This window comes from Leptidea sinapis, chromosome 2, assembly GCF_905404315.1.
Source record: "Leptidea sinapis chromosome 2, ilLepSina1.1, whole genome shotgun sequence".
Taxonomy (NCBI): domain Eukaryota; kingdom Metazoa; phylum Arthropoda; class Insecta; order Lepidoptera; family Pieridae; genus Leptidea; species Leptidea sinapis.
In genome coordinates, this window is record NC_066266.1 from 22888451 (window position 1) to 22900644 (window position 12194).

The 12194-nt window shown below is 36.9% G+C and overlaps 1 protein-coding gene across 1 annotated transcript in view; it reads left to right on the forward strand.

Moving 5' to 3' along the window:
* Positions 1–12194, forward strand: part of LOC126975062 (uncharacterized) — a 23438-nt gene continuing 11244 nt past the window's right edge. Inside the window, exons 1-3 of the mRNA XM_050822868.1 lie at positions 1–403; positions 5168–5252; positions 9644–9762. Of these exons, the coding sequence (XP_050678825.1) occupies positions 262–403; positions 5168–5252; positions 9644–9762 (346 nt within the window). The 5' untranslated portion in view covers positions 1–261. The remainder of the gene's footprint in view (positions 404–5167; positions 5253–9643; positions 9763–12194) is intronic.

Below are 12194 nucleotides of genomic sequence, written 5' to 3' on the forward strand. Positions count from 1 at the left end.
ACCTGTAAAGGCTCTGCGAGGTCTAAATATAAAATTCACATAAAAATAACTAATGCAGGTAAAATGCCGCAATGCGTTGCACGCTTGGATGTACACGCGATAATTCAGAACTTGAAATGTGTCCCGCTTAATTCAATATTCCTCTGCTTGCTCAATGTTTAGCTTAGTTCAAACTTCGAAGTTTGTTTTGCATCAAAATATATACGTTTTTGCTAACATTTTCTGAGGTTATACTTGGACTTTATCAGTTTTAACTAAATAATGGCAGTACAAAATAAAGTTTTATACGCTTTCCGAGGATGGATAGCATTTGTTGCTTTTATGGATATGGGCACAGCCGGTCGATCTTACATAGAAAAGCGATCGTTTCTTAGCAACAACAGTGATGACGAACATTTTGATGGTAAGTTCGTAAAGTTTATAAAGCTACTAAAATTATAGATTATACATATAATGTAGTGTATTTATTATTACGTATTCGTGCATAATGTAAGAGCCATTGCTTGTCATAGTTTATGTTAAAAATATCATTATTTAAAATAAGTACAATTATGTTTAAAATCAATTTATCACACTCGATTTTGATTAGACTGTTGGTTAAATGCTGTACTTTCTGCTCAAGTAATGAGATGTGGACTTCATCCCAGTTAGGAACATTGTATAATTTACCTATATTGCCTTATGGTTTTGGTATTTTTAATTATTTTTTGCCAAATAGGCTTCATTTTATGATCCACCAGTCTGACTTTTATATTCCTACTATTACTTTCCTAAGGATTATGTGACAAACTATAATTCAGAACCCGGTAATCCAGCCCATGTCTAGTCCGGCACCCCCTGTAATCCGACATGCCTATTTCTGCCGTGAAGCAGTAATGTGTGAGCATTAATGTGTTTCGGTCCGAAGGGGGCCGTAGCTAGTGAAAGTACTGGGCAAATGAGACTTAAAATCTTATGTCTCAAGGTGACGAGCGCAGTTGTAGTGCCTCTCATAATTTTTGGGGTTTTTCAAGAATCCTGAGCGGCACTGTATTGTAATGGGCAGGTCATATCAAGTACCATCAGCTAGACGTCTTGCTTGTCTCGTCCCTAATTTACATAAAAAAAACATGGTCTATTATTGTGTGTTGACAATTTTTGCTAATGAATGATTGTACATTTTATACTTTGTACACACCACTATTACTGTGCGAAATGCATAGGGTATTGTTAAGATTCTGATTACAGTAAAAGCTCTTTATTCGCGGGGTATATGTTCCGTAAATATTTTTTTTTTATATTAGAGGGGGCAAATGGGCAAGAGGCTCACGGGATGGGGAGAGGTGAGGCAACCGCCCATGGACATCCGCAACAACAGGTGTGTCAAGAAATGCGTTGCCGGCCTTTAAGGTGGGAGTATGCTTTTTTCTTGAAGGTCCCTAAGTCGTATCTGTTCGGGAAGACCGCTGCCGGTAGTTGATTCCACAAAGTGGCTGTGCGAGGCAAGAAATTACGAACAAAACGCGTGGTTGTGGAATGCCAGACGTCTATGTGATGCGGATGGTACTTTGCACGTAATGTCCGGTGGTGGAATTCGGCCGCTGGAATCAACCCGAACAGCTCCTCTGAGCACTCCCCGTGGTAAAGTAAAGATGCAGAGAGAACCCACATCTCTATGCAATGCTAGAGAATTAAGCCGATCGGTGATGACTTGATCGTCGATGATTCGAGCCGCTCTTCGTTGCATGCGGTCAAATGGAAGAAGCTGGTACTGGGGAGCACCCGCACAGAGGTGAGAACCGTACTCCATGTGAGGCTGAATTTGTGCCTTATAAAGTTGCAGGCGGTGGCTTTTAGTGAAGTACTGTCTCGCCTTACTGAGTACATCAAGCTTTTTTGAGGCTAGTTTGGCCTTCTCTTCCAAGTGACCACGGAACTGAACGTCGCTCGATATATCGACGCCAAGTATGCCAATACAGGCTGTGGCAGTTAGAGGAGTGATCTCGAATCGAGGGGATACGACAAAGGGAGACGTTTTAGTGGTGAACGCACAAACCTGTGTCTTCTTGGGGTTGAATTGGACTAAATTATGTCGGCCCCATTCCGAGACTTTGCAAAGCATAGTCTCGATTTCAGACACAAGTTTGTTCCGGTTCTCGTCGACGCTATCCCGGGACATGTGTATATATGCCGCGAATACAGAAACCGTGAATACGAAATGGTAATTTTTAGGGGATACGTTCCTAGATGACAAAATAAAAAACAAACATATAAAAAAACAATTTAATTGAAGCTTTTGACCATGTTTATTAAACTATCTTCAGGCTTAGGCAACAGTTTAAAGAATTTTGTAATTTTTTCTTGCTTGACTGTTTTTAATAGGTCCTTTAGTTCAAACTGATATTTAGCACTGGCATTAGCAATTTGCCTCTTTAAAATAAGACTTCGTTCCATAGACGGATCAATTTTCATAAAGAAATCACAAAGCTTATTAGCCATTTTTAAGCCTTCACTAAAATTTTTCAGAATTAAATGTTACATTTCCAGTGCTTGTTGAAGCCTCTTCTTCAATGAGCTGTGAATTTAACGTTGCCTCCAATTCGATTTCAGTCAAATCTTCATCTTGCGATTCAAGCAACTCCTGAATGTCACTTGATTCTATCTGTTCGTACCCATCTCGTCCTATTCCATTCGCAATTTCGGCTATGTTGGAATTCATTTTATTAATATGCATGTACTATGTACCGATTACATCCGCGAATAAAGAAATCTTTAGCCGCGAATATAGGAATTGGGTCACAATTTTTTAATCCGCGAATGAAGGAAGCGTACTTAGTTTGAATTTCAAGTTTGAAGAATATAGTGGTGCGTTGTAGCGTGTTTTCATTTTTTACTGTTTATTAATTGTGTATCACATATTTGTACCTAGTAATGTCGTCACAAGCTCAGAAGCGAATTTGAATACATATAACATATAGAATCTTATCATTGGATCTGTTAATTTGTCAGATTACTCTGATACTCTTTCTGTCTTAGGCATTACTATATAATACGATAAATTTGATAGTCCAAAATGTTTGTCGGATTACAGGGTGTCCATTGTAGTAAATATGTATTTTGTTATGACAACTTTGAAAGCTACAAGTTTTTGAGCACTGATTTATACCATTTGTACTACTTTTCCAATGTCAGATATTACTCTCAATGAAAAAACATTCTAAGAGTGGTGTATATCAATGATATAATGGATAGGCTAGCAATGAAGCAAGTATCTGGCATTTAGTAACAATAAATTCAAATTCAAAATCACTTTTTTCATGTACATCACGGAAATAACACTTATGAATTTAAAAAAAAAATCTTTCTTATTGAATTTACCGCTACTTCGTAAAGGGTTGAGCTAATTGAGAATAAATAACAAGAAACTCATCCAAATAAATTCTTTTGTTTGTTAATTTATTTATATTTAAATCATATTTTTTTTAATGTGTGCTCTTCACATTTAATATGTTTCATGTTAAGTCTCATTTGTACAGCAATCTAACTAGCTGCGGACACCCTTCAGACCGAAAAATAGTAATGTATACATATTACTGCTTAACAGCCGAAACAGGTACCCATAATCTAGCCCACATCCTGTGCTAAGGAGACTCCCGCTGGTAAAATGTCACTAGAGACGAAGCCTCCAAATTAGTATTTTTTTTTTATGATAATAAGGGACGAGACGAGCAGGACGTTCAGCTGATGGTAATTGATACGCCCTGCCCATTACAATGCAGTGCCGCTCAGGATTCTTGAAAAACTAAAAAAATTCTTCCTTGTCACCTTGAGTCATAAGATGTTAAGTCTCATTTGCCCAGTAATTTCACTAGCTACGGCGCCCTTCAGACCGAAACACAGTAGTGATTACACATTACTGCTTCACGGCAGAAAAGGCGCCGTTTGGTACCCATAATCTAGCCGGCATCCTGTGTAAAGGAGCCTCCCACTGTTAAATACTAGCATAAACAGCAAACATTGTATTGCCACACAAATTGAAATAAAATAAATTTTGGGCTATAAAAAAATAGATGTTTGCCGATTCTCAGACCTACCTGATGCACACAAAATTTCACACAAATTGCTTCAGCCGTTTCGGAGGAGTTTGGTAACAGTGACACAAGAAATTTATATATTAGATAGATTATTGGCCGTTTTCAATAACGTATCTCTAGTAACAGATACATTGCTGTCACCGTTAAATGACAAGATATTTATTATCTATCCATAGTTATGTCCAATATAGTTATAGTCCAATGCTTTATGTCGATAGGTTATTGAAGTGTAAGTAAGCGTAAAAGGATAGATTTGTCTACCTCTAGTAAGTTAAACTAAGGATAGATTGAAGGTTATTGAAAGCGGCCGTAAATGGTTAGCACTGGATGTTCTTCTACAACTGAAATCAATAAATCACAATCTATTTTGTACATGACACACCACAAATTATGATATAATCACCACCATCTGGATGTGTGGCGTTCTTCCATAGTCCCTCCACTACTCTCTTCCACGCATGACCAAGCTGTGGAATGAGCTTCCTTGTGTGGTGTTTCCAGAACAATATGATATGACAAGAAAAAACCGGCAACCCTCTTGTGATTCCTCTGGTATTAAAGGAGAATGTGGGCGGCGGTGATCAACTTGATCTTGACCAGATCGTCGGTCCATTGGAGGACTTTTCTGCCTCACAGGCCATCTGTCTATCGAGCTATGTGCCTGCCCACTGCCACTTCAGTTTCGCAACCAACTAAATATATGTTAATACTAGCTGACCCAGCAAACGTTTTATTGCCGATATTAAAATCGCGATACAAAAGTAACTGTTAATCGTAGATGAGTGAAAATTTGAAGTTGTATGTATTCTTTAATGCTGACTCATAATCAAACAAATTTAAAAAAAATGTCATAAAATTAAAAAAAAAAATTGGCGTGGACCACTCTTAACATTTAGGGGGATGAAAAATAGATGTTGTCCGATTCTCAGACCTACCCAATGTGCACTCAAAATTTCATGAGAATCGGTCAAGCCGCTTCGGAGGAGTTTAACTACAAACACAGCGAAACGAGAATTGTATATATTAGATATTATATTGTTAATGATATTTTTAATGAAAAGATTTCATTAAGAAGTAAATATCGTTTGTTTCAGGTGCAATTTCGAGGATGCTGGGCATGTTTTCAGTGTTGAAGGCTCTAGCTCTGATTCACTGTACATTGTACATACACTACAGACCGTGAGTTTATATTATTATTATTTACAAGCTGATCCGACAGACGTTATTCTGTATATAATAAATAAAATAATGTTTTTATATGAATTTGCCAATAATATATCATAACATCAAAAATTACTTCGTAAAATATGCACCCAAACCGTGCGTCAATAAATTCTCTCATAGAAATTATGTATGGACACATCAAAGGAAAAACAAATTTGTTGTTTTTATTTAATTTAGCAGTATTTTCCTATTTATTCACCTTTTAAACCTTCTCTGGACTTCCACAAATAAATCAAGACCAAAATTAGCCAAATCGGTCCAGCCGTTCTCGAGTTTTAGCGAGACTAACGAACAGCAATTCATTTTTATATATATAGTTAAATCATGCAAATAGCACAGCGGAAAGTTTTTGAAACCCCAGAATCAATACACTTAAAACCTGAGTTACACAATTCCATGCAATAGTTATTGTCTATATATTGTAGTTTTAAGCTCTGTTCAAACTGAGGCGAATAACGCGCGGTACGCGGTTTAGAGTAATTCGCTCGCTCGCTTAGCCTTTCAAACTGCCGCGACTTCCCGCGTGTCATTTTTGGTTCTTCAGTTTAGAAACATCATGCATTGTGAGATCAAACAATCCCGCCGGGCGTCCCGCTCTTGTTTCGCTTCAACTTGAGCGACTACTCGCGTCAATTTGAATCGTCAATCGATTGCGAGCGACTTCCGTCCCACGTCCGGCGTGTTATTCGCCTCAGTTTGAACAGAGTTTTAATCAGTGGACGACCTAGCCTTGTTCGGATTTTTACGAACGTACAAAACTTGAACAAAAAAAAAACTAATAGTATCTAGTAATCGGTCGTGCGCTGCCCTCATCCAACGTATTCCGGCGATCTTGACCAGATGATCGGTCCATCTTGTGGCGGGCCTCAGCTGATGGTAATTGATACGCCCTACCCATTAGAATGCATTCCGCTCAGGATTCTTGAAAAACCCAAACATTTTGAGCGGCACTACAATTGCGCTCGTCACCTTGAGACATAAAATGTTAAGTCTCATTTGCCCAGTAATTTCAATGGCTACGGCGCCCTTCAGACCGTAACACAGTTAACACATTACTGCTTCATGGTAGAAATAGGCACCGTTGTGGTACCCATAATCTAGCCGGCTCGCCTGTGCAAAGGAGCCTCCCACTGGTAGACTAGGTAGGTGACTGTACGTTAAGGCCGCTATCAACAGAAATCTCTAAGATAGCACTGAATTGAAACCATTTCATAACAGCTTATATAAAGCTTTTATTTTTAATTAAAAAATTATTACATGTCTACAGAATATGAGAAGGAAATTAATTTTACTTTACGTTTCTGTCTTTAATAGTAAAAAATCACATAAGTACCCCTAACTCCTACAGTTGAAGCCATTCTAATCATTCAATATATATAAATATTAATTGTTTACCAATACTATTTAATACTAGCTGACCCGGCAAACGTTGTTTTGCCATATATCGTATAATTCACACGATCGTTTTACAAATAATAGCCAATGTGTTATGTAAGCTATATTATTGTAAAGTTTCATCAAAATCCATTCAGTAGGTTTAATACTATTTAATATGACATAGTGTTGTTATTTTATGTAAAGAAAATTGTATTATGTTTGTTATAAATAAAAAATGCTTCTAATTTTGAATTAAAACAATGGCGATCTTGTGCGAGAGAGGTAACCTAGTTCCGCTCGTATCCTCAAGGCCGTTGGCTCGGTCCCCAGCCTTAACATCTTAATTGTCAATTTTGAAAATGGCAAAAAGTACTGACTGACAACTAGCTAATAAGTAAAAAGGCATAAAAGGCATTTATTTTCTCAAAATTGATTCATTTATAATTCTTTTTGATGTCATCTCTAATATACTAGATACTACCACCGCTTCGGAAACAAATCGCGCTCTGAGAGAGAAGAAGCGGCGCAATAAACTCTCCCGGCATTTTTGCGCTCTTTTCAATACATTATTGTACAGTCATTTCTGTCCCCGGCTTGTCCGATCACTTAGATATTCAGCTGTGGAGTAAAAGGATGTACGACATTCTAAGTTTATGGTAATATCAGATTTTTTTATGCTTTGATAATATTGAAATATCGAACTATTCCCAGCGCAAACTTGACTCTTAGTAAAATAACATTATTAAGTGCACTTCAATGAATGACACTTCGCGTGACAAAGTGACGTACACAGCCAAGTGTCCATCGCTGACAACTCGAGTGCTACGGCCTATTTTTAAAAGAGAATAGAAACACTTTAGTAGCAATATATATATATAAATGAATTGCTGTTCGTTAGTCTCGCTAAAACTCGAGAACGGCTGGCTAATTTTGGTCTCGAATTATTTGTGGAAGTCCAGAGAAGGTTTAAAAGGTGAATAAATAGGAAAATGCTCGATAATTAAATAATAACAGCAATTTTGTTTTTCCTATGAGTTGTCGTTCAGTAATCAAGCAATTATTGCAAAATAGTTTAAAATGACTAACTAATTTAGAATTTATATCGTACTAACTTTTTTTTTATGGAATAGGAGGACAAACGAGCGTACCTGGTGTTAAGTGATCACCGCCGCCCACATTCTCTTGCAACACCAGAGGAATCACAAGAGCTTTGCCGGCCTTTAAGGAATGTGTACGCGCTTTTTTTGAAGGTACCCATGTCGTATCGTACTGGAAACACCGCACAAGGGAGCTCATTCCAAAGCTTTGTAGTACGAGGAAGAAAGCTCCTTGAAAACCGCACTGTGGAAGACCACGAAGGTGGAATTCGGCGGCAGGAATCAGGTTTAACAGCTCTTCGGAATACTCCCCGTGATAAATGCGAAGACACACAATGAAGCGACGTCTCTACGCAACGCCAAGTAATCCAGCCGTTCACAGAGCACTGGGTCCCCGACAATTCGAGCTGCTCTGCGTTGCACGCGGTCAAATGGATCCAGCTGATACTGGGGTGCGCCAGACCGGAGATGACAGCACTACTCCATGTGCGGCCGGACCTGCGCTTTGTACAGCGCTAGAATGTGGTCCGGCTTGAAGTATTGCCGTGCTCTATTGATGACGCCCAGCTTCTTCGAAGCCAATTTGGCGTTGCCCTCCAGATGGCCACGAAATTGGCAATCGCTCGAGATTACGAGACCCAGTATTCCGATACTAGGCGAGGCTTTAAGGGAAGTGTTGTCGATAAGCGGTGATACGACAAATGGGGTTTTTTTTAGTGGTAAACGCGCAAACTTGAGTCTTCTGGGGGTTAAATTTTTAACTTAAATTAAGTTTCTTTCTCAGGAGATAAAAAATAAACTCAATTTTATATGCAGAACAACGTCTGTCGGGTCAGCTAGTAAGCAATAAAAACAATCACCTTCAATTTATAGTATAAATCTTAAAATAATGAATAAATTAAATAAGTAGTAACAAAAATTATGGAAATATAAAAAACAAAACTATGCGGCGCGTGATTCCCAGCTAAAAGGAGCTGAAAGTATCAAATAACTTAAAAATTTAATTTGATACACCTTTACCTTAAATATTAATAAAATACTATTATTTGTATGTGCTACATATTAAAAACAATAATATCATCAAAGTAAACAAAAATGTTCATAAAATAAAAACTACTTGGCCAAACTATCTAAATTTTTTATGGGGCCAAATTGCATCTATTCTGCATCGAACTAAAATTACGTAAATCGGATCATAAATCTCAAAGTAATACGTGTACCTACAAAAAAAAAATACCGATCGAATTGATAACCTCCTTTTTGAAGTCGGTTAAAATGGAGAGACAAATAAATCAAAGCATATTAAAGGTAATTGGGATCCAAATTTAATTTTTTTAAGCCTCCTAAAGACACTGTAACAATCTAATTTAAAGTGATTATTATTATAATGAAATTACCATTCATAATAGCAACCTATTTATTTTCTATATACTTAGTAGGTTTAAATATGTCGTGGTCTTCCAAAGCATACCTAAATTACTAATCTGCAACTAATGTAGATTTGACAATAAAAGAATGTTGATTTAAAATTACGAGTACATACATATTTATATTATAGATAAAACTTAGCTATTTTTATAAGATTACCTTAAACTAGGTCGATACAGTTTTAGATAAAGAAGTCAACCCTAATGTTGTCAGAAAAGGTAAGAGACACGCGATAGAAAGAGAGGCAACTTCTAGGTGAATAAAAATTTATATTAGTAGCGCTGTGCGATCTGAATTACACCTTATTGTATGACCGCAAGAGTCCCTATTTCTTTAATTGATTTTGCGGAGTCTGACTCCCGTACTTGTACTATTGTATAGTTCAGTGCCCGTACGCAAGTTTGTCTCCCTGTTCCATAAAAAGTAACCGAGTTTTGTTTTCAGAGTTGTGTCTATGGGCTACTGGTCCCTCATGCTGGCCATAGTGCTGTACTTCTCCGAGGCGTTCTATTTCCATTCTACGACTCTCAACTTCTATGTGGTGTTCCCCTGTGTACTCAACAGTAAGTATTTTTCAAACCCTTTTTATTATACAAGTTTAAATTTTCTTTCATTCTTTCTTCTTAAGAAATTCTTCATCAGATTCACTAATTTTGATAGACAGAAAAACGAATAAAAAAAATACGGGCCATCCGGGAGTGCCGGCAGAAGTGTGAAAACTTGAAAATGAACGTTTTGAATATTTTTGAATGGTTAGGGAATAATTTGTCAGTATAAAAGTACTAGCATTTATGCCGTTCAATACAATATTCATTTATTGCGCTATCGTACACAAAAATGGAAATTGATATTACATAAAGAATTTTACTACTTATTACGATTATTTTACATTAAAAAGTTCATCTCTCAGAAAAATCAACTTTCATCCATAACATATTATAACACTAGAAATAAGGGATTGCTTGTAACTAATTCTAGTAGGCTTCATAAGATACATAATAGTTTTAAGGGTAAATGTATACACTTCTATCATAAAGTCCCAGCCTCTGTTCAGGCATTATCTATAAATAAATTTTAATGTTTTATAAAAAAAATGGCTCTGTCGTAAATCCTCTTACTCCACTGCTGAATATCTAAATGATCGGAAAGCCTGGTACGATAGAAATGACTGGACAATATTGTATATTTTTATTGAAAAGAGCGCAAAAAAAGAATGCTGGGAGAGTTTCTTGCGCCGCTTCTTATCTCTCAGAGCGCCATTTGTTTCCGAAGCGGTAGTAGTATCTCATAGTTATTAGAAATGACAAAGAATTCTAAAGGAATCAATTTTGAGAAAATAAATGCCTTTTATGCCTTTAACTTCAACGGCTGTCTTTGGAATTTTCGGTCAGGTCACGTGTCCTGACGCGAGTTTAACATTTTATACCCATCCCAAGAAAAGTGCTCAACGCGTCTAAAGAAGTTTTCACTTCAAAAGACATTACTATCACCGCCACCATATTTATGTTCTCCTAGTGTCTATGTAGTAATACTTCGTGCGAATGACGTCATAATATATTGGTTAATACTCGCGTCATAACTCATAATACATATGGCAATCACTTCTTCAATCCCAAGAAAAGTGCTCAACGCGGTTAAAGAAGTTTTAACTTCAAAAGACATTACTATCACCGCCACCATATTAATGTTCTCCTGGTGTCTATGTAGTAATACTTCGTGCGAATGACGTCAGAATATATAGATTTATAGTCGCGTCATAACTCATAATACATATGGCAATCGCTTCTTCAATCCCAAGAAAATTGCTCAACGCGGTTAAAGAAGTTTTAACTTCAAAAGACATTACTATCACCGCTACCATATTTATGTTCTCCTGGTGTCTATGTAGTTATAATTTGTGTTAATGACGTCAGTATATATTAATGTATTCTCGCGGACATTACATAGGACAATGTTTTCTTCAACTATGATCGCCTGGTACCAAAATACTTTATAAACATATCTTACAAATTTTCGATCAAGACACGTGCCCTGGCGCGAGTTTAACATTTTATAGTTTTATTTCAAAAATCGCCGGAACCAACACTACTCATTTGCGTCTTTTTTGTTTAAATCGTAATCTTGCATCAAAACCAGCCTACAAATAGTACAGCCAAATAGATTTTATTCCAATTTTATACGTACAGTATGCTGAGTTTTTCCCGACCCACATTTTAATGTCATCGGTCGCTGCAAAGTGCAAACAGAATGCCTACAACTCATAAAGTGGGGCGGAAAGAAGACCCTCAAATTCCACATTCATTTCTGTAAATCTTTACTAATGAGGTTACAGTCCTAGTTTATATACATATTATTGATAAACGCTAAGTATGTAAAGTTATTCGAAACTACCCAGTAATAGTAATTATTATTATTGTTGATATCACCGTTCCGTGTGATGATAGCCTTGTGAAAGCTGAAAATACACAAATTGTCGAAGTACCTAGACCTGGCATTTGATGTTACAGACATGTGGGATGTTGATTCAACAATAACTGTCCCAATAGTCGTTCCCGTAAACGGTCTTATAGCAAAGAGCCTCGACCATAAAGGGTCAGTTACAGAAAGCAGCTGTTTTCGGAACGGCACGCATCGTGCGGAAGTTCCTCAGTCTCTCGCCCTAACCACCGGCGCAATTGTCGTGAACCAACGCCGGCGGGACTTTATTTTTTATATTTATATTTTGTAATATTGTTTTTGATGAATATGTTATCTTATATTTAAGTCACTTTTAATAATTAATCGATATAGACATTCTTTTACAGTGTACTACAATCAAAAAAAAATAATATAAAAAATACCCACCGCCATACAGAAAATACCAACAAGTAATTCTAACCTCGGAGTTACTTAACACTGCGTTTATTAATAAGATAGATAGTGAGTAGCCATAGCATAGACCAAGTATAGTAACTAGACTAATTGATAGCTTCCGTCTCACTCACACAAGAAAAAG